Source organism: Molothrus aeneus, chromosome 7, assembly GCF_037042795.1.
Source record: "Molothrus aeneus isolate 106 chromosome 7, BPBGC_Maene_1.0, whole genome shotgun sequence".
In the NCBI taxonomy this organism is placed as follows: Eukaryota; Metazoa; Chordata; class Aves; order Passeriformes; family Icteridae; genus Molothrus; species Molothrus aeneus.
The window spans coordinates 29,784,359-29,807,695 of record NC_089652.1 but is presented as its reverse complement, the minus strand read 5'-3'; the positions used below and the strand labels follow the sequence as shown (position 1 = coordinate 29,807,695).

The following is a 23,337-nucleotide window of genomic DNA, read 5'->3' as shown; positions in this document are numbered from 1 at the left end:
ATAAAACCTGGGAGATTCTCACCTGTGCAAACCATTGCTTGACTCATAGCAAATGTCAGCCCAGTGGGACAGACGGGGAGAGCTGGGAAACCTAACAGCAGCAGCAGACTACAAAGAATTATTACCAAGATTTCACAGAACCCCAAATGAGATGTTTGTTTAATTAAGCAATAGCTGTGTGCATTTGCTTTTATACCTACTATGTATACCTCTCGTAAATTTGTCACAGCTGGAATTTTTTCAAGTCTGATATCTGAACCAGGAAAGAAACATCTGAATTTGTTCACACAATTTCAAAAGACTTTTCACTTTAACTTTAGGAGTAAGTAAAATAAATTGCTTTGTGCTATTCTAATTGTAGGATTGTTTACTTATCAAACACTTACCAACTTCGATTGTAAATATTTATTTATTAATACTTTAAAATTCCATTAGTGCTTGAAACAACTAAATTTTCTCCTCCCTTTGCTAAATAATTGAATTGTTTGCAATGACTTTACTACAGCTTGCAATCAGGCCATACACACTTTTCATCTGACATTTGGAATACAGAGATGAAAGTGAGGCAAGAATCACCTATCTAAACCCTGGTTAACATTCTTTATTTATATCAGCCTTCCCAAGGAAATCTGAAGGTTTGTTGGCTGATAACCCACTCTTTTCACCTACCTTTCCCACTCATTTGCTGCTTCCCAGGAGACTTTACAGAGTGCTTCTCCAGAGGCACATCATGTTTAGACCCTCTGATGTGGAAGCAGACATGGTTTTTGGTTTGCACTCAGCTATCACTGTCCAAACAGACTGGTGTACATGTGAATTGTGAGGAGAAATATGCTCTATTTTACTTCTATGTTAGAAAAACTGAAAGTGAACACTTTTATTCTTAGAATATGAAAGAAAAAAAACTCATTGTGGAAACAATTCTGGCTTTCTATATTAAGCCTATATTTAAGATATCATGTCAAGAGTATAGGAATAGTTTTTTCTAACCATAAGAAATTACATCTTATTAAGTATGGGAACTGTGTTCCGGGATCTGAATTTTATGATCTGAAGCTTTTCTTGCTTCCATTTTTATCCAAAATGAATGCACTACTTTTGGACACATTTTACCCCTGTGTTAGAAAAACTGAAGATAAATTATTTTGTTCTTAATCCAGATCACCTGTCTGAAGGGAAAAGGAAAAAAAAAAGGAAGAAAACTTTGTTTTCTTTGCTTTCTCTTCTCTCCTGTACCTATTTGGGGAAAAACCCTCATCCCATTTTTTATACCATTTATGGATGGTATTAAAAATACACTGAAGAAAGGTTTCCAGGAGTACTTTCCAAGGGATGGTCCTTTAATGCTGAAAGCAAGAGCCTAAAAGTGGGGAAGGGAAAGGAGAAGGGAGGGGAAAAGAAAAAGAGGTTTTTTTAAAAAAAAACCAATATTGTAATAAACCTTTCAAAATCTGTTTTGAACCAAGTAAGAACAATTTAGGTGTTAATAGATGAGAGTTTTTAAAGGGACAGAAGTGCCTCTGCTCTGTCTGAGGCCACACTGAGAATACTGAAAACGACGCTTATTGGGGAGAAGTAGAAAAAAAAAAGGGGGGGGGGGAGAGGGGTGTCTTTTATTCTTTTTTTTTGGTACTTTTCGCTGTCAGAGGAGCCGGAGTGCTGCTGTTGGCATCCTGCCCAGCCCAGCCGCGAGTGGTGCGGCCCAGCGCGGCTGCCCCGTTGCCGAGCGACCGCCGCGGGGCCGCCGTGAGGGCAGGGCCGGGCCGGGCCGGGCCAGGCCGCGGGGCTCCGGGTGGGCTGGCCGGGGCAGCCGGGCTGTGCCGGGGCTCCGTGAGGGCTGACAGGGGCAACCGGACTGTGCCGGGGCTCTGGGAGGGCTGACAGGGACAGCCGGGCCGTGCCGGGGCTCCGTGAGGGCTGACAGGGACAGCCGGGCTGTGCCGGGGCTCCGGGAGGGCTGACAGGGACAGCCGGGCCGTGCCGGGGCTCCGGGAGGGCTGACAGGGACAGCCGGGCCGTGCCGGGGCTCTCTCGGGCTGGGGGCCGTGGCAGCGGCAGGTACGGGTTGTGCACAGCGATGCCTTTTCCAGCCTTTCGCAGCTGTAATGGGCGTCCTTCGGTGTGGTGAGGTGTGCGAGGAGCTTCGACACGCAATAAGGGATTAGAAAGCCCGAGCGCTGGCAAGGAGGAGGCGATAACCTGGTCTGAGGGCGTTTGGGGCGAGTTTTGTCATGGGCTCCCAGGGTTTCACACTTCTACTCACACGCACACACACACACACACACACACAAAGTCTTGAAAGACACAGGTGGAAAATTTAAGAACATCAGGTATTCTGTCATTCCAGGACCTTAAGGATTTGTCCTGTATTAGCCCTTTGAGCAACACGCAGTGTGTTATTGATGGCACCATCACTGTAAGTTACTGAAAAGGTTATACCAGGAATCCTTTGAGGAGACTTATGTCTGCCTACACCTTTTCCAACCTTGCGTTCCTGAAGTGGAATCCTGACCAGGAGAAGGAGGGTGGCAGTGGTGTAAATTAAAGTTGAAGAACACAAGTGGAAAAAATGTAAGCTTGATCCTTATGTTTAGAAATCTTTTGTGGTGTTTTTTGTCTGAGTTTGGTCTTGCTACATCAGAAGGAATTTACTGTTGTGCACAATAATGCAGCTCCTCTTGAAGGTTTTCTGTTGTGAGTGGAAAATTTGTGCTTGGTGTTACTGAGTGGAAAATATTATGAAGGCCAGGGTCCTAGCAGCACATTATTTTAAGCTTCTTGCTTATTTATTATTTAAAACTGTACAAAACCATAAATCAAAACAGCACTTTATGAGCTTGAAGCACCTCTCAAGTTGTGCCTGAAAGATCTAAAGCAGACTGGAAAATCAGACAAATACCAAGAGATGAGACCATAAAATGTAATGGGGGAGGTGGAGTAATGATTCCACTTCAAAACTGTTGAGTGCTGCCTGCTTGAGGGCTGAAAATCTCAGCACAGCTTTTGAATTCAGTATTTGTTCCAAAAGTATTGTGTCTTTGTCTCCATGCAGTTCTCCAGTTCATACAAGAGCCAAGGGCTCTGTGTGCTCTATTTATGAAGATAATTTCTGGTGGATGGTTCATGCCTGGTGTCTTTATTACGTAAGATTTGCACTTGTCATTAGAGAAGTTTATGTTCTGATAACTCTGTATACTTAACACAGGATCTCTAATGCCTGTGGCTTTCTGTGTTTACAGTTATCTTCACTGAACAAATGACCCAGATGATGCTATCCAAATGAAATATTCAAATGCCAGATTTCTTATCCCTCATATTAATATTTAAAATTAAAAATTAATCTGCAAGTTAACAGCTCAAACACCCAGGAGAGATTGAAAGAACATGTCTGCAGAAATCAGTTCAGATAGTGGAATTAACAGTACCTGCTTCCTTTCTCTCTGCTGCGAGACATGAAGGAAGACAGAGATGTTATACACAGACCTGAAAGGCAAATGTCCCCAGCAAGCCTTAGAACAGATGCCCAAAATGCTAGGCCTTGCAGTGGGAGCAAGGTTTTCTGGAATCCTTCTCTCCTTATACTTAGCACACACAGAGTAATCTACTTCATCAGGGGAAAAATGTAGCTCCCTCTCCTAAATGTTTTTAGGCAGTTTTAAGCAACAGGTAGTACCAGTGTGAAAGAAGATATTTTGATTATTATATTGTTTTCATTTGTCCATAGACACTGAAGAATTTTAGTGCCATTGAGAGCCTGTTTGTGTCTTAACATGGACCTGGTTCAGTCAGCCTCCCCAGACATCACAGTCGCTCGGGGGTCCTTGAAGAAAGTTCCCAGTGTCCTTAGCAGCCTCGTGGAGGAACCTAAAAAAAGACCTGCTGTCCCCCATCACCTGCTGGAATCAAGTAAGTTCCTGCTCTCTGACTGGTCCCAACCTTGTGGCAATTCTAGGACACACTTGGTTATTTTTTTTGCAACTCCCATCCTGTTGCCTAAATTGCAGCTTCCTGAGAGCCAAAATCATGGAAGAGGTAGTCAGGAAAGAAATAGTTGCTGTGCTGATCCTGGCTGACCCTAAAGTTTTGGGTGGCTTGTTGAAGCCACGATGCCAAGAGATGAACTGGTGGCAGGATCATGGATCTGCTGGAGTAGTGGATGGTTGCATAACTTTCCATTTATAAATTCATGCCGGCTTAAAAGAAAAAATAATCTTTTTTGTTTTTTTTTTTTTTTTCCTTGATAATCAATCAGTATAGCATAACTAGACTGTTTCAATGTAAGTACCACTCATGTGTGTTTCTGGTCTCTTTTTCTCCCTGTTTTGTGATCTGTAAGAGATTTATTCAGAGCATCAGAGGAGCAGGGTTGTACAGGCTGAGCCTGCCGTGTTACACTATGGAGGTTATGAAATTGGGAAACATCACCAACAGATGCTGGTAAGTTCTGGAGTAGGGATCCCCTTGGGGCTCATAAAAGGAAGCAGAATCTGAGTTGACTCCTTGTGGTCATGAGGCCTTTGCCCTGTGGAGTGCTCTTAAAAGCAGCACTTAAATTCAGTGGTCCTGTGGTAACAAAGAGATGAGTACCAGGCTGTAAGCATCACCCTCCTTCATACTCCCTGTTTCCCATGTCTGCATCAGTGTTTGTGATATGTGACTTGTACATTATGAATAGAGGATTTGGGCTTTAACTCCACAAGAGACTTGTTTTCAAAATGTCCTTGGACTGTCACTGTGTCTGCAAACATGTTTACTGGTGGGAAAGTTTTGAAAGCACCTCTGGTCTTTTGCCAAGAACAATTTATTCTGAGAAAGGAAATTCTGTGCATAAATTTGATTGCTTTTCCTTGTGAATGGTTTGGGTATTTCCTTTTCAACTCTCTGCTTTCCCTTTGTGTGTCTTTGTTATTCATGTTTTAAGTGTATTGAGACAGAGTTTGCTAGTTATATTGGACTAGGTTCTCTGAATGTAATGAAAGTAAACAAATGCAGGAGGCTTTGCAGGCTGAACTGTCACTGTCCGAAAGTCTGTTGGTTATACACCAAAACAGAACCATGAAGTATTATGTAATTCTTGTTGGTTCAGATGTCCCTAAAAGTGATCAATAAATTGTTTGTTGCAAATAAAATATTTGTTCCTTTTGCATATAAACAAAACAGCATCAGAATTTGATTCAATAGTAGCATCTTTCTAGCAAAACTGTTACTCCTTGGTTAAAAATCGGGACTTGTTTCCAAAGAATAAAAATGCAAGATGTAAGTTTTGCATAGTTTTATTTTAAATTCAGAGCATATTTAGAATTATTTCTGCTAAAGTAAAAATTATTACTTCTTGCTATGGAAGGTTTTACAAAAAGTATAATTGGTATTCTTAACTGACCTCTTATATTGTAAAGTGCTTTGTGGTTTTTGTTTTCTTTTGTTCTGCAGAAGCTGATAAATATTTCTACCAGTGCAGTAAACCTTCACATAATACCACCCCAGACTATGTATTTTCAGATCAAATACAACAAAACAGTAAGTGCCAGAAAGTCCTCACACTGCTCTTTGCACTCAGCACAGGTTTTGTGCCATATAAGCAGCTTTTACATGGCCTCTATCTTGTTTTGGGTCATTTTCTAGCACCGGCTTGTTCCTGGTTTGTCCCTTGTGGTTGCTGTTGATTTTTGCCCTGATGAATGGAGGTATTACTATGACTGCATCCGAATTCACTGTGAGGTGAGCATTCATTGCAAAACATAGTTAGAGTTGTAATGGAATAAAACAAGTATTAGGGCATGATGGTAAAGATAAAGGTATAGTTAATCTTCTAGAGACACACAGATTTATTCCCAGTGAGTCTTGATTGGAGTATTGAACTTAAAGCATTAAAAATTTTTCTCTGCAAACATCCCAGAGCAGTAAGAAAGATTATATGACTTATTCTGCTATTCTTTGCCAGTAGATCAGTCTTTGTGCCACACTGAGGTAATGACTTAGCTGAGCAGCTCGGAGGAACTCTAGAAAGTTGCATAAAATATGGAAAGACAGAAAGATACTGAAAGCAGATAGAATATTAATGTTCTGAGGTACAACACAGTGATAATTTTGATGTTTTATGCCAACTTACTGGCCAACTACTAGAGAAACTTTTTATTTCCATAATAGGCTGAGAAAGTTGGGGCTGTTCAGCCTGGGGAAGAGAAGGTTGCATGGAGACCTCATAGCAGCCTTCCAGTATCTGAAAGGAACTACAAGGAAGCTGGAGAGGGACTCTTCATCAGGAACTGTAGTGATAGAACAAGGAGTAATGGGTACAAACTGAAAGACAGGAAATTTAGGTTAGATATTAGGAAAACATTTTTTATTGGGGGGGTGATGAGGCACTGGAGCAGTTGCCCAGGAGGGCTGTGTTTGCCCCAACCCTGGCAGTGTTCAAGGCCACGTTGGATAAGGCCTTGGTCAGCTCAGTGTATGTGAGGTATCCCTGCCAATGGCAGGGGGTGTTGGGACTGGATAATCCTTAAAGTTCCTTCCAACTCTTAACATTATATGATTCTATGATTTACTAATTGTAAGATAGAAATATTTGCACTTGTTTGTTTGTTTTTTGTTTGTTTGTTTGCAGGGAGATGATACCCTAGTTGTTCCCATACATGCTTACCCTGCTGTGAACGTTGTAGAATTTCCATCATTTATAAATCTGTCTGATGTATCAATTGGTCAGAGGTGAGTTAAGGACAGACATTTGTCTACATTTTGCAAGACATGCCCAAACCCATTTTCCTCTATTCATACAACATAATGTTGAAAGCCTTAGGAAACTCAGCTACTGTCTGGACTGCAAAATAATTCTCTATATGAACTGTTTAGGGTACACATTCACCATAACATAAATGCTGTGCAAACTAAGCATATATGAAGATGGAGCTGGTTATTTTTGCTTCTTGTATTTAAAAGTATTTAATGAGCTAGACTTCATTTTCCTTTGTCTATTTCATGGATACAGCACTGACTGTTCTCATTAACTAATCAGTAAGAGTTGTTAATAGGAACTGAGAAGGGGGAAAGGAGAAGGCAGATTCAGTTTATTAAGGCCTAGTTGTGCAGTATATTTGCTATATTTGTTGTAATTATGGTGATTTCTGAAAATTAGGCCCCAGCATCGTTATTTCTATGGTGGTTAAAGTTCAGTCATTCTGATGTGTTGGAGTTTTCAACACTTTCTTTTCTCATCGTTTTTCATGAGGAGGACCATGGCAAAAGGCTGATTTCTGGTTCTGTACTCATTGTTGCTCCAGTTTGCATTGTTTGTACTTGCTAGATATTACAGTCTGTAAGAATTTGAGGATGGGCATAAATAACCTCCAAAAAGTAATTTTAAAAATTTTTTCCATAATCAAATTATGTATGGGTAGGAGAAAGTAATGTCCAACATTCAAATCAAGATTTAACTCTTATTTCCTGGGGGGATGAAGATCTGAAATATTTTGCTATTTTGGCACAGTGAGAAATTATGATTTTCACATTAATAAGTAACCCACCCTTCTGAATGCAGGTAATTTAGTGTGTGGTGTGTATAATACAATTTGTAAATTATGAACAACTGTACTTTGATTAACATAATTTTTCCTTTCTCTCTTTTCAGTAAGGAGTATGTTATCCCACTGCAGTGCAGCTGTCCCATAGATTTTGAATTCCACATTGATATTATTCAGCCTCACAGAGCCTTCACTGTCCAGCCAATATTTGGTAGACTGACTTCTTTAAAATTCTAAATGTTAAATCTCTGTTTATTAAGTGTAGTTACTTGTGACAGTGTATTCAGTGCTGTACAGAAAAAAACCTCTTCCTCAGGCAAAGCTTTTGCAGGTAAATGCTGCCAGTCATTTTCAGCCTCATGGCAAATAGCTATCTTGGCTGTAAGTTTCTTTAGGCAATGTCCAGCTTTGACAAAATCCAAGATGTTCCAAATGGTCCGTGCAGCCTTTATTTTCCCAGAAGAATATCCCTGAAATAGGGTCATGCAGTAAAACTTAAGTCAGAAATTTTGGTAGCCTGAAACTATGGCTGAAGGCCATCTGAAAAGCACTAAAAAGTTTCAGCTCCTACTCAAAGCCATTGTGCTCAGAGTAATCATAGTATCATAGAATCACTAAGGTTGGGAAAGGCCCTGAATGTTTAGGGATCTGAATGGTGATTAAAGTGTTTGAGAAAATAATGGAATAAGTAGTAAGGAAATAAGGTCAAGCAGAGACAGGTAATGCATCAAATCCAGATGAGTCCCCTAGCTTGGAAAAGCTCAGAGGAATATGTTTATAAATGCTTTGCCCATGAAAGCAGAAAGTGCCAAAGACTTAAGACTAGCAGATGCAAGTGCAGAATTTCTACATATAAACAGGCAGTCATTTTCCCAGCAGTATGAAATATTATAGCCCTACTGTCAAGTCTCTCTGCTATTGCAAAATATCTTCTATTATCTGGCAGCAAGACATAGTTTTTGAAAGATGCTTTGAGACCAGAAAGATTTTCCATGCCTACTGCTATCCATTCAAACAGTTAAGTTGTTTTAAAAAAGTAGCCCAGAATTACTTCCAGTACACTTAAGTGGGCTCATGTTATATGGACTCTTACTGTTTTTCTCCTCTAATCACAGGAATCATTCCAGCCAATGGAAAAGTCAAAGTAACTGTGAAGTATTCCCCACTTGAATATGGAACAGCGCAAATGGCAATGCAGTTACGGATTTCAGAGTTTCACTCAAAACCCTATGTGTGTGTATTCACAGGAACATCAATACCACATGTGGCTCTGATGTATGTGTGGCTGACTGGTCTTGAGTGGTTTTGCCCAGTTCTATAGATACTAATGTAATAGAATTTCATACCATTTTGCTATGATCTTTTTAAGCATTGGTTTCTTTGGAGACTTACAATGCACTGAAGAAATTCTACTGTTGATACATGTACCTGCTTTTTTACACTGTTTGATTATAACATCCTTAATCCACATTAAATAAAAAAACTCAAAATAAATATAATGAGAAGTTACATATCCTTAAAGAAATGTGAGCATCCTCAGCTTCTATCATTCCCACTCGTTATTGTTGAGGCCTTGCAAGATGCAGGGGGCTTTGAGCCTTTTGGACTGTACTTAATTTTTTTGTGAAAAAATTAGACTTATATGTCATTTAGAGAATTCTTATGAAAGGAATATGTGTCCTTCTGACATCTAGAAAAGAATATATTGATGAACAAAAAAGTCATCCAGAGAAAAAAGTGTCTGGAAAACCTGTGTTGTGGAGAAGAGACCAGTTCAGCCAACTACAGTCGAAGCCTGTTCAAAAACTAAAGGTGTGAAAAGATAATAATTACAAGTACTTTTCTGGGCTGGAAATCTTCCATGTTTCTGTTTCTTCCTATTAATTTATATCTCATAGGAAATTGAATATCAGAACCTCAGATTCCCCACAGACTTGTCAAATCCGTATGCTGTAGCTACTGTTTTGATTCAGGAACCAGGCAAATTGAAGTTAAAGGATGTAAAAGAAGGTAAAGTAATTAAGCAGCATAAACTTGGTTTTAGCATTATTTGTAGCTTGATGAGGAGCTTGGCTTCAGAATTGCTGATGTGATGTGACTATTGTTTCTGCGAGAACTCTCTCCTTAGCTTTATGTATTAATGGGTACAGTTACCTTAATGGATGTTATTTGCAATTAAAAATCCAATCTAGACTGAGGTGTGATATGGCTTTCCGATGTTCCTGCAGCCCTGTCCCAAGGCAAAGAAGGAAAAAAAACAAGACAGATGAAGGATGCTATATTTCAACTAAAAGTCAAACAAAATGTTCAAGAAGAGGAAGCAAATCATCTAAAGTGGTAAGTGCTAGTTAACCATGTAAATTAACCATGTTAACAAGACTGGAATTTGCTTAACCAAGGCCTTTATGAATGATGTATACAATGTCCACTAGTGCAGAATGCTGCCATTTTGTGTCTCAATACGTTTGGTTTAAGCCTAAATTACTGATGTTTTGTTTATTTTTTTTCTCTCCTGCTTAAGAGCTGACTCAGTAGCATCCATAGTAGTCCCCCATGAGGACTTTGATTGCCTTGTTGTTCCATTCAAAAAGAAAGCTGCTGTAAACCTGGTTTGCCTAACCTTGTTCTCAGGCATCTCATCCTGTGCTCTTAAGGCCAAAGGAAGATTTTGTCATGGCTGTCAATAAATTGAGGCTAAAATGAACAATGGAGTAAGAGCAGAATTACACTTGAAAGTGTTCAAAAAACATGTAGATGTAGTGCTGATAGATGTGGACATAGTTTAGTGAAGTGTTAGGCAGTGTTAGGTTAATGGCTGGACTCGAAGATTTTAGAGGATTTTTCCAACCTTAATGATTTTATTATTCTATTGTACATCAACTGGTGCAAAGCAGAACACAGTTGGATCTTTAAGCACATGATGGTTTCATTTGAAATCATTAATTTGAAATAAGAGATTGTCTTATACACAGAATGTCATGGACACCTAGGCACCTCAGGAAGAGGGGAGTAAGTCTGCTTGCCTTAGAGTAAAGCAAACTGTGCATTAAGTGAAGCATTTTTCTTGTCTCCACTGTAAATGCAGGCAAGTTCATAAGGGAAGTGATCCAATCTCTGTGGAGTTTAAAAATAAAATTATTGAAAGCCGACAAAGGGAAGAAGAGCAATACAAGGTTAGCCTTTTATGGTTTTTCTGTAAATTTAAAATCTTATACTTTAAGATTATGTAGTGCACTGTGAATTGTATCAAGCTCTCTACATGTTCAGTTTTTCTTCATTAATCAATGCAAACCTCTGCTAGTTGTGCTTGTTACTGCAGTCATATCTTTATTGTGCCTGTGCTTCACTGTTTTCAGGGGTGTTTTTATTTTGAAGGTAGACAGAGAGAAGGGTAAAGTATTATCAGAAATGTAACAGTATTTGCCCAAGTGAGCAGATTTGCACCCATGTTTCATTAGGACAGAGATTTGATTGAAACTCAGACCTGAAAAGACATTATTTTACTTTGTTTGCCTTGCTTAAGGGTTGCAATAATCACACCCTAAAAGGGAATGAAGTCTGTGTTTCGTTAAACACCTCCAGAGTGTTGCATTGTGAGTTTCCCTGATTGTAATGGAAGAAATAATTCACTGGATGCTTTGTGCTAATGTGATTTTTCTTTAAATTAGCTCCAAAGAGGAGATCCTATCATAGAACAGGAATTTCAGAGGGGTGAAGTAGAAGTTTCCTCCAGACGTGTTACCCGGCATGTTGACCAGGTTTGTTCATATGTTTTTAGAGCCTGCTATATGCATGCTAAATTATCACCTCCCAAGCTAACAAATAGCCATAGATGTTTGACACTGAATACTTTTCCTCCTGATATTCCTATTTCTGTGTCAGTGCCTTGTTTCCCATTTTACTTTTAGGTAGGGCAAGCACCGTGCTACATGCACAGCTCATCTTCTAATGGTCTGATCTAATATGAGAGTCAAGTGGAAATCTGCAGGCCTAACCTGAGATTTGTACTGCTTGTTTCTGAAAGATCTCTCAGGAGAAGCTTTCTCATATCTCATTGTAAGGTTAAGCATATCACAAGATTTCCAGTTTTTACCTGCAGGCCAGATTGACAGGAACCTTTCTAGTACTTAGATTTTTTTGCCCTTCTCTTTGGTGTCTTTCACTCTCCTTTGGGTATGTGCCATTATGGAGAAAGGATACTGGTTTTGCTGGGTGCCTGATTTGAGTCCTTACAGCTGTTTCAGCTTCATGTCTGTGCAAGATAAATTGTGTTTTTGTTAGAACCCCTGTCCATTCTCTCTGCTGTCCAACTGCCCATGGAGTGCACTGCAGTCCTGGTCTGTGTTGGTCATTTGTGTGGATGCAGACCATGCCACGTTATCTCTGCATTCTCTGTGTTCCATCTGCAAATACTTGGTGATTACCTCCCATTAAGCCCTGCAGTGAAGGTTTCTGGTTAAATGCCAGTGATGCAAATATTTTCACTGGACCATTTTCAGTATTTAGAAATAACATACGAATTCAGGCCAAAGTATGGCTTGGGATGGAGAAAAGTTCTACCTTATCTAGTTGTAAAAAGGATTGTCCTTTTTCTTTTCTCTTTCCTTTTTTAAAAATATACTGTGCAGCAACCAAGTGTCCATCCCACATTCAACTTGCTCCATAATGACCCTTGGGACAGCAGAAGAAGGATGTTCAGGAAATTCCAACAAGCAGCATACAAGGTAAAGTGAACAACCAGAATGTAGTGTGAGGGCATGACACCTGTGAAGCAGCACAAAAGAACATGCAACCAGCATGTGAGGACTGTTCACAGCTAGCAAGGGATTTGGTAATTTGATAAATATGCCCCTACCTCATCAGGAAATAAGGATCTGGAGTAAGTTTTGTATTCAATTCATCTTTCATATTGCAATTGATACTAAACAAATGCAGATAAATTCAGATTTTTTTTAAAGTATAAAATACTTCTGTACAAAAAAGATTTGGAAATGCATATAGAATACTGCACCCTGTATTGGGCCCCTAGTACAAGAAAGAATTTAACAAGCTGGAGTGAGTTCTGTGTAGAGCCACCAAGATGTTCAGGGCTTAGAGCAATTACTCTGTAAGGAGACAAACTGGAGAGGGAAAGTAGAGGGAGAGAACAACACCTTCCAGTTCCTCTGAGGTTACTGATGATGGAGGATCTTTGCAATGGTGCATGATGGGAACATGGAAACAATAGGTAGAAATTCAAATAGGGAAGGTATAGACCTGGAAACTAAAGACTAAATCAGTAAAATCGCTTATTTAATTTGGTTTAAATATTATCTTGCATCAGCACTGCTCTTTCCTCAGTAAATCTTAATGTAGCAAGGAAGATGGAAACGTTCTGCTCTTCTAGTGTCCAGTTTGGATATCCTTCAATCTATTCATAATACTGAGGTCTTGAAATTAAATACTCTTTTTTATTGTACAAATAAAGAGGTGACCAAATGGCTCCATCTGGTATTAAAACCAAGGATTCTTAATTTTTACTGTGTAGGGTATGGACAAGAACACAGTGCAGGTTGTTGTTTACTCTCCTCATTCTCAGAGCTACAAAAATTCATATAGCCCTGGTAAACTGACTGTATATGCCAGTAAACACCTAGCAAAAGACCTAGCCAAAAAAAAATTATCTGATTTACCTGTAAGACTAAATTAAAAAAATTAACTGTATTTATTGTGTTGTGTCATTATAGAGTTGAGATCCATTGTGCATCTTTCCTTCCCACTTTCTCTGAACAGAAAACTATATTAAAAATTCTCAAATAGAGATGTCTGAGTAAGCTCTGGAGAATAAATACACGTGTAACATATACAGTATTTCTATGGCTGTAAATCTTAGGGTGTTTGACTGAAATTTAAAAATCATTCTCTCAGATTTTGGTACAGATTCGTCTAAAACGTTTATTGCTTCTGTTCCGTGGACTGCCCAGGGAGGCCAGAGGTCTGGAGGAAGGCTGTGGGTCTGGTAAGGATTAAAAGAACAAGTTGATATTTTGACCACGGGCTATGATAATTCAGGTCGTGCTGCAGTGTGTCAGGTGCATTACATATAAACATAAAGACAGAGTCCTTATAAAGGAGTCTTCCAGAGGGAAATAAAGTGTGACAAGGTAGAGGCATAGAGAGATTTGGATTGGATGGCCTTTAAAGGCCATCCAGTCCAACCTCCCTGCAATAAGCAGGGACGTCTTCAATGAGAGCAGGTTGCTCAGAGCCCTGTCCAGCCTGACCTTAAATCTTTTCAGGGATGGGACATCCACCACATCTTTGGGCAACTTGTTCCAGTGTTTTACTATCCTTGTTGCAAAAGAATTCTTCCTTATATCTAGTCTGAAACTGCCTTATTTTAGTTCAAAACCATTACTTCTTGTCCTATGGCAACAGGCCCTGCTAAAAGGTAGAAATGGCTGTACTCAAGATACATGTATTTTCCATACACATTATTTACCATGTTTAAGAAATGTGATCAACTATTCTTAGGAACCTTGCAGTTTTTATTTATCTACTTAATAACAGGGCAGAAGCTGTGGATACTCACTCCATCATTGGAACTGTTCAAGGCCAGGTTGGGTGGGGCTTTGGGCAACTTGATGTGGTGATAGATGTCCCTGCCCCTGGCAGAAGGGTTGGACTAGGTGGTCTTTAGAGGCCCCTTCTAACCCAAACCATTCTGTGGTTCTGTGTGTAGGCCTGAGGAGCAATGAAAGGACAGAGGGGACTGTGTGAGAGACAGGGAGATGAACAGATCAGGTGGATCCCAAGAGGTGAGAGTCACAGGATGAGAGGAGCTTAATGCAGGGGGGATCGAAGGGGGAAAGACACCTGAATGTGATGAAGGCAAGATGTCTGAACTCAGTGAAATGAGACAGTAGGAACCATGAGACACATTGCCAGGTAGCCAGTACTGGGTTGAGTTTTTGTCCTCATTGTTTTCTCATAGAAGTGTTTTTAATCAATTGGGTTTTTTACATGGAAATGAAAGTGCTGGTCTGGAAAAGTGACTTGTTACTTAACATCATAGAAGAAAAGTGGCTTTGGATGGGAGTCACAGTTGGGTAAATAGGAGACAGAGAAGAATTTGAGTCTCCTATTTCCCACTCCCTTGTAGACACACACAATTTGACAGCTCCTGTGACACACTGTTCCATATTAGGCCTTTTCCTCCTTCTGCAAATAGGGACTTTTAATTCCCAGGATGCAGGAGATGCAGGGATGCTGCAAATAGAAGGTGTAATGACATTTAGTGTAAGAGAGGCCTCTGACTTGTCTCAGCCTTGCTGTGAACCATGCTGGAAGGAGTGGGCTGTGATGTCTTTTTAGGAAAGGGGAAATTAAATCTGTCTGCTATTCAAGGTATTGTGCTCATATTTTATAGATGTGACATTTAAAGTCTTTAGGAAGTATTACCTTACTTTTTATATTTAAATTTCTAGACATCCTGGTTTAGGAAAATGTTAAATACATTTTGTGGCTTGATTCTATTTCTGAAACAGTGTATTAAGATATATTACAAAATCTTAATATTTGGTTTCCACTCATGACAGAAAGCAGGAGTTTCAGCAAAGCAGAGAAGAGTGAAGAACATAAGGACTTTTCTTCCAGAATAAGTGAAGATCGTATATTGCCTTTTGAATTCCCCTTTTACAGGTCCCATGAACTACACAATTATTTGGTAGGTACAGTAACTCAAATATTAGTCAGCACTCTAGATAGACTTTTGTTGAAGATGTTGGCCCCAGAGCTGATAGTCCTTTTATTAAAATTTCACAGTGTGACTGGTGTTCCAGGGTTCTGGCAAATTAATTCAGGACTTCAGATTTACTAAGGGTTCTGCTGAAAACAGTAAAAAAATCTTTTCATTCTCTTAATTGTATCCTAAAATTGTGAGCAATACATTAATGCTCAGAGTTAGTTAACATCCATTTTTCAGAAGCAAAGAAAAAAATAACTGAAATGCTGGAGTCCAAGAAAGAACAACAGAAATATCAAACTGCATAAAGTAAATATTTGCATAATTATTTCCATACGTTTTCAATTAGCTGTCATGGATTGCTGCCAATACAAAACAAAATGCCCACCATATTACTGGTTTTTAATACTGTTCTGTTTCAGGCACCTGATGCTCTTGGCCCAGTTCCTATTGAATCTGTAGACGTGAAAGTTGAACACATCCTTCCTTTTTATGACTTGAAGGTGAGTCAGTATAGCTCCCCCATGTTTCTCTTACCTGTGCAGTTAAATGGCCTCTGCACAGCCCAGTAAAAATGTTGCTTTAATAAGGCTGTATGATTAGCATGCTTTTATTAAAACCAAAGCTCACCGGTTTCCATAAGTAACCAACTTACTTATATATAGCCAGCAATATTCCCCTCTCTCCAGACAGAGATGAATCGCCTCAGCTGAAATTATTGTATCTCAAAGATCAAAGTCCTGGTGAAGTATGGCTTCTCAAAGTTTTGGTTATGTACCATGTCCTGGGAGAGTGCTCCAAGTGTCTTTTACCATGGAGATGTGATGTGTCCATAATAAAGCCAAATGTTCCACTCCATTTATGAGTTAACTGGAAGTGATTATTGTCACTTTCTGCAGCACATCTTTTTTCTTTGCACTTAGGTTCCTCAGCATTGCAAGATTATGAAGTATCAGCCATTTTGTACACACTATGCAGCTACAAGTTACAAACCTGTAAAACTTTCCCGACCACTGAGACAGGGAGCCCAGGTAACAAAGTCACTCCCAACCCTACATTTCCACAATTATTTGATTAATTTTGCCTCAACGTTTTATACTGAAAGATTTACTATACTCTAAAAATCTTTGATGTCTGTGTTTTTAAAGGATGAATTGATTCAAGTAGCTCCTTCTCCTGAGGGGCAGGACTCTCAGAGGAGAGATTTTGACAAAGAAGCAGCAGAAGGGGATATCAGTCTGTTAAACCTGGTTCCTCCCCAAGCTTTAGTCCACCCAAGAGAGAGCAACCCACTTCGAATTTTTGTAAGTAGGAGTTGGCTTCCGTAAAGAACGTAAGAAAGGAACAGAAGTGTTTCATCAGAAGCCTGATGTGGAATTTGTGAGCAGTTTTCTTACTCAGACTGATTTTAAAGCTATCCAGTGAGCATAATCCTTCATGGTGCAAGCTCTGATAGATAGGAATCATAGAGCTCTGATGGATAGGAATCACAGAGTTCATCCCACTGAGAGGGACACTATTTCAGTTTAGAGTGGATTTTGATCAGTTAAGAGGAGAGATGAAAATTCAAAATTGCAGTGAAAGCAGAGAATGGGAGACTCTTCCAGTCTCACACTCCACAAATGATCAATGATCACGAGATTTCTGGGAACACCATGGAACACTTCCTTCTTCTCCATTTGTTTCCCCATTTGGATGTGTTAGAGGAAAGGCCATAATCTTGGCATCTCAGTCCATCTGTAACCTCACATTCTTGCCCAGGTAGGTAGGATAGGTGCAGTCTTTTCCTGCTGTTCAGGTGGGTGACTACAGATCTGCCTAATCCTTGGGTAAACAGAAAAGTGAAGTCAAACTCTGCTCATGTTGCATCCTGCTGCCTTACAGTTTCTAAGAATTCTCACAGCATCCCAAACTACATTTCCAAGTTGTTAGGCACAGAGATTCAAAAAATCACTGCCTCTTGCATGGGAGGGTTTTCTCTTACTGTTGTCGTGTAGATTGTGCTTTGTGGCACCAGCTGCAGGAGGTATTTCCCACAGTGCAGCACAGCCTGGAGGTCCCGAGGTGCCTCTGAGCAGGCAGAGACAGCTGTAGGGCTCCGTGCAGGGCTGTGCATGGGCACAGGCAGATCTCCCCCCAGCATGGCACTGTGCCTGCTGTGGGTGGCTCTGGCTCCCAGCCCTGCCCACTCTGCTGGCCTGGTGACCTTGGCATATCATCTATGATACACACTCGTCCTCCTCACACACAGCCAGGACTCCAGTGGATGTGCTGATGAGTTCCTGTGTGCATCTCTTTCATCCCTCTGTCATAGCAGTGTGAGAGCCAGGCACAGCTTGATCCCACACTACCCAGCACTGGGCTTTATCCAGAAACAGATGCTAATGCAAGGAAATGGATGGCAAAATGTGAAGCCATGTGTGCTGTGGCTTCCACCATAGCAAGTCCATTTTCCCTTCTTGGATTCTGAACTATTCAGGGAATCAGCAATGGATTTCAGAATAATTAGGCAATAGTTTTTTCTTCCAGACTTGGAGACAACAGCTAAATTGCTGTGTTTTAGACAGTAGGGAGCATGAATAAATCAGACAACACTGTAGGATGAGGGTAAGATACAGAAAGTGAAGTATCATACCAAACAGAGCAGTCAGAGTAAGACAAAGCTGTGAATCTGGGGAGACTACATTAGTTGTAAGAACTGAATTTTCATTAATTAGATTTGTTATGGTACTCAGAACAATTTATTAAAATAATCTCTTCATTGTTTTTAGAACCCCATTCCAGGATTAGTGCCATTTTTACTTCCTTTAGCCTATTGTGAATCAGATATTGAATATCATCTTTGTCCTCATCCAAAATATACTGTTACCAAGGAATGCCCCAGAGGATCCAGTATTCCAGTCACACAAAAGAAATTTCTGGATCACAAGGTATGGCCTTTTGGGTTTATTGTATGAGTACCCATCTTGGGTATGTTCTTCCTGAGAACTTGCTCTAAGGAATCAAAATGGAAGGTGAAGTCATTCTAGATAGAAAATATTTTCAAATATAAATTATGCATGCACCTAAATAGTCAGTAGATGGGTCAGAATAACTAATTCTACTTAGGCTTTATGCATGTCTCTTGCTTATGCCTTCGTGTTTCTTTGCTCTTCCAATGTATTCACTGTTGTATTTTCATGTCCTTGGAAGGATCTTTGAAATATTCAGCTCCCCAAATTCAATTCTCAGCCAAGATGCCCTGTCCTGCTAGCCTCTTTCCCCACAGCATTATGTATTAGAGGTCTGATTGTGTATCACTTGTCATTTCAGGAAGTGATTTGTGGAGTAATGGAATGGAGAAAATTCTCACCACTGGAGTATTCCACTTTTTCTAACATTCCCACATTAACAAATACAGTACTTAGGTAAGAAAGAATTTGAAAACACAAATCCTCTGTCCTGCACTAGTTTCTGCTGCCTGTAACTATATTGATCAGTCAGTACTCCCATAAGTGGGCCTACAAGTGGAATTAATTGCTGCTCAGAAATCCAAAACCAACAGGAAAAAAAACTCCTACTGAACTCCTAGAAGGGTGGATTAAGAGCAATATCATTAAAAGAAATTACTAGCCCAGGAAGGAGAATTCCAGTCTGGGCTTTCTATAACATCTCTCCTGAAAGCTTGTTGACTCAGTCCTAGAAGACCCCAGGAGCTACAAACTCTGTCTGTCTGTAGAACCTTTAACTTATGAACACTTGCAGCCAGTGGTAGCCAACATCTCTCAGGCTCACATTCTCTCATATCACAGCAGTTTCTGGTGCAGCCAGATTTTCCACAAACATTTAAAAGTACATCATCTTCATGGTAACCGCAACTGCTGTGAAGCTTCAAAATATGAAAATACCATTAATATTAATACATTAAACTAATACAATTTCCATCACAGGGATCCTTACAGTTCAGATATGCTTCCAACAGATCTACCACCAGTGCTGAATGACTTACTTGAGAGAGACAAGGAGAACATAATTGACCAGTAAGTTTCTCCTCTATTGTGTATATGCTGTTATTGACTGGGTCTAAACCACTTGTATGGATGTGTCAAAACCTGTCCCAGGAGATCCTCAAAGGCAAAAGCACAAAGTCTCTTTTGCATAAAACATACTTCTGTTCTTTCAAAAGGACAAAGGCAAATTGTTCATCATCTTATTCATTTTAGTGGGACAGATGAAGCTGAGTTCAACATGATTCTTACTCCAGAGATGGTGAAAGCTGAATTTCCACAGATTGAGGGGGCACTCTCAGAAGATGAAGAACAATCAATAAAAATAGAAAGGTAGGTATATTTTGAAATAAGAAGAGAGAAATGGAATCTAAAGTCAAGCATGAGAAATTTTTTCAGAATTGCATAGAGAGTCATACTGAGATGTTTTAGGGGCTCCATCACAAGTGCAATGCAGACCTAGTACTTTGAGCAAATTTGCACTGCAAATTCAGTCTCTGGATTTTACTTCAGAAAGCATTGGCCTGGATCTCTGACTACGGTTATATCAGCATGATCTAACACTTGAGGCAGTTTGCTTGCTTTCTCAGAGATGTTCAACATTCTTGGACCAGTGACTTTTGCTTTTCATTGACCCTTTTGGTTAGATATTTATTCATGCTGGCAGAGAAAAGGGCCCTTAGAATTTCCCCTTGGCATGGTACTTTTTTCTCTGGCTTTTCTTAGGAGTGTTTCATGTTTGCTCTGCTCAAACTTCACACTCCCCCAGTTCACACCTCAGCAGGCAGTGTGGGTGATAAGTGATGCAGAGCAACACAGGTAAAAGTGCTGAGTTCTAACCTTGGAGCAAGTGAATTCATTTCTGTCCAACAGTTGTCCCCTCTTTAAAGTGGTCATGATGTGGCTTAGATACCAGGATGTTCAAGATAACCTCAAACTTTCAGAGCTATCAAGAATTTGAATATCTGCTTTACTTTTACACGGGAAGTGTAAAAATCAAGAATTTGAATGTCTGCTTTACTTTTACACGGGAAGAATTTGCTGTAAAAATATAGATGTGTTGCACTCAGTGCTGGTTTTTACATTTTATGACACTGGTTGTCAGAACATGGGGATTTGGGACAGCTTGAGTAACTAAAGAATGATCTTTTTCTCCCACAGTGATATAGGGCTGGATGGTGCTTTTCCTGGGTGAGTCATTTTATAACCTTCTTTCTTTCTTAAATCTTAGATGTTTTCAGAAAAAAAATTAAAATAATTTTCAATATTAGAGAACTCCAGGTATTGATATTTACTTGTTGAAATATTCCCTATTATTTTGGGTCTGTAAAGGGGGAAGCAAAAATTTCTTAGCAAACAATGAAGTCCCAATCCTTTATGTTTTCACTGAAAGGTTCTTTGTTGTTATTGAGGGGATGGTGTTTCACTGGACGACAAAGAACATATTGCTTCTCTGCAGCAGTTTCAGCATTTTTGTCCTTAAGGCAAACTAGGTTTTCATGTGGCTGCCCTTGTTCTGGCAATCACAGCATGTGTCCCTACATTGATAAAATGTAATACTCAGTCAGTTTGTGTTACCTGTCAGATGGCTAACTTTCCTGACTGGCCAAGCCAAGAGTTAACTGTTCTTTCCACAGTTTCAATACCTTTTCTGTTCTGCATCAGTGATGGAATACCTTGTGTTCATTATGAGAAAAGAAATCACGAGTGCCTCTTTCATTGGATTTTGAAGACATTCCTAAGTAGTTTCCCTGATTATTATAAATACAAATGATGCTTTAAATTTCTTGCAGAGACCCACAAAATGGTCCAGATGGACATTTTCAACTCCAGAACAGTGAGATCGGAGAGAAAATTCGAAAACATCTGGAGACATTGAAGCTGAAAGCACTTAATAAAACCCTTATTCTGGGATAAAAATAATTTTACAAAGTTCATGGCCTGGCCCTGCTTATCCTGTTAATGTATGAGGCCTCTCCCGTCCCAGCTACATTTATTTTTTGTTCAGTGAGGTCAGCAACTTCATATGCAAAGAGAAGAGAACCACCAGTAATGCCACCTCTGTCAAGGACTCTCACTGTGCTCACTACCCCAACCACAATAATTACTCCAGTGAGAAACCTCATCCTTGGACCTGCTTATTTTGTTGGGGTGTGAAGGACCGGAAAACCTTAGTACTACCATGTAAATAGTTTGGTAGTTAGTTTACAGCCCATAGTTTTCAAATAAAATATGAAAAGACCTCATGACCAAAATCTTCTGATTTTGTTTTTTTAGTTATGACCTGTCCTTGAATTTTTGCAGGTAAGTTGCTAAATCTCAGACTTGACAGTAAACCATACATGTGATATTTTTAAGGAAAAGGAAGCCTTGAACACCATTACTGTCTGCAAAGACAATGTCCAAACAAGTCTCGTTAGCTGTTCAGGGATTTAATTCAGTGCACAGGTCTTGGCAAAAGCATGCATGAGTTGAGTGAATGAACGGCAGAGCCTCACGAGAAACCTGTAATGCTCTGGGTCTATTTCCTAGGAAGGGAGATTTCTCAGCATATCATCTTGCAGCTAAGATGTCTCCTACTTTCTTGTCAGCAAGCTGGACTTCAGACAAAATTGTTTTTATCCATAGTGAATTGATTGCTCATTTTACAGAGTGCTCCAGGCTGTTTGTGCTGAAAAGCACAAATCTTCTGTACTAAAAGGCATGGAAATTGCAGCAATACCCACTACATTCCTAGGAGCCATGCTTCTTCCCAGGCATACTTAAAGCGCCTAGGAAAAGAAGTTTATTTCAGAGAGTGATCAGTGTGGACAAGCTGTAAAAAGCCCAGGGAGATAGAAAATGGGAAAGCAGGGTGAAAAAGCTGTAGAATAGCCTGTATTATACTAGCTACAAACTATCTCTGCTTACTTCAAAGAAATAAAAAGCTGCTAAGTTTCTGCTAACTGTCTAATTGACAAGGGATTGTTCAGAATGCAGGTCTGGATATCTGCAGATTTCTCTAACTACAAACAACTGCCTGAACTTGTACACACTGCTTTTTTTCTTCTAGGAGTTCTGAGGGAAGCAGTTGATCTTACAAGAGATGAGCTAAGAGTTGTGTATGTCTTTTAACATGACCATGACAAAAACATTATCAGAGTTTACCGTGAAAGCATTCACAGTTCATAATTCACTGCTTAGGTAAATCAAACAGATAATTCTTTGGAACTGTTATCTATCAGCTAAATATCTAGTCTAGTAAAGATGGAATAAGTGTCCCAAAACAACAGTGATTAAACAAAGTTAATCTCTTTTTCTTACAGCAGTATCACCCTGCCTTCCTTCTCCAGAACAGTTTCCTGGTCATCCCAATGGAAATTAATCATGCTTCTCCATTGTCCAGTGAAAGACACCAACCTTTCAAAGAGATCAACTCCCTTTCTGAGAAGTCATCCTCCTTTCTATGTTTTAAGGCTTTTAGGGGCCAGGTTTCAGTGTGCGGAGAAGGTAAGAAAATCCATTACCTTGCACTAAAATCTTTCTAAAATTCAAAGGGACTGATGGCAGTGTACAGATGTCTGTGCATTATATCAATCCAGGTTATGGAGGTGATAAACCATCAGAGTCAGTCCAGCTGTGTCTAAGAACATGAAATTTGGCTGAATAATCTGAAGTCTTAGGTTTTCATGAGACCACTTAAGTCAACCCCTGGTTGACTACTGAACACTTCCAGAAATGGGACATAAACCTTAATAATTATAACCTGCAGTTGGTGGCTTTTCACAGTTCTGTGTTCAATGTTTGATGAAAAGGACTGAAATGTTATAGAAAATTAATTGGAAGAAAAAGGATATAATGGAAAATGTGCCTTATTTAGGGAATCTAAGGGCTGCATTTTTACTGATGCAAGTGGGAAAGTCAAAATGTGTAAATTGATGTGCAGAATGTGCAGGCAAGTGTTGTGTTGTGTCTGTATAAGTTGGTTCTGTTCCCCCTGTCATGCAACGGTTCTGCCCTGGTTCTCCCTTCCCTCCCTTGTGCTGCCAGTTATCCCAACTCCTCCCCAGTTGCCTTGGAGATCAATGTACCCTTTCTCAAATCCCTCCCCGGTGCCCTGTCCGTCACT

The 23,337-nt window shown here is 39.8% G+C and overlaps 1 protein-coding gene across 1 annotated transcript; it reads left to right on the top strand.

The window, feature by feature from the left end:
• The first annotated feature begins 1,973 nt into the window (after positions 1 to 1,973).
• On the top strand, positions 1,974 to 21,475 carry CFAP221 (cilia and flagella associated protein 221). The gene is made up of 26 exons (XM_066553581.1): positions 1,974 to 2,571; positions 3,053 to 3,143; positions 3,725 to 3,906; positions 4,337 to 4,437; positions 5,431 to 5,517; positions 5,623 to 5,718; positions 6,608 to 6,708; positions 7,628 to 7,731; positions 8,636 to 8,795; positions 9,215 to 9,332; positions 9,419 to 9,530; positions 9,749 to 9,857; positions 10,606 to 10,693; positions 11,189 to 11,278; positions 12,149 to 12,244; positions 13,428 to 13,518; positions 15,098 to 15,225; positions 15,666 to 15,746; positions 16,167 to 16,274; positions 16,392 to 16,547; positions 18,015 to 18,173; positions 18,556 to 18,650; positions 19,173 to 19,262; positions 19,446 to 19,562; positions 20,391 to 20,420; positions 21,023 to 21,475. The coding sequence occupies exons 3-26, from the start codon at positions 3,771 to 3,773 to the stop codon at positions 21,144 to 21,146; spliced, it is 2,577 nt and encodes an 858-aa protein (XP_066409678.1). The 5' UTR covers positions 1,974 to 2,571; positions 3,053 to 3,143; positions 3,725 to 3,770; the 3' UTR covers positions 21,147 to 21,475.
• The last annotated feature ends 1,862 nt before the right edge of the window (positions 21,476 to 23,337 follow it).

Coding starts and splice junctions, on each gene's coding strand:
- CFAP221 (XM_066553581.1), top strand. CDS start 3,771: ATGGACCTGGTTCAGTCAGCCTCCCCAGACATCACAGTCGCTCGGGGG. Junction 7,732..8,635: donor CACTGTCCAGCCAATATTTG/GTAGACTGACTT, acceptor CTCTAATCACAG/GAATCATTCCAGCCAATGGA. Junction 15,226..15,665: donor ATGAACTACACAATTATTTG/GTAGGTACAGTA, acceptor GTTCTGTTTCAG/GCACCTGATGCTCTTGGCCC.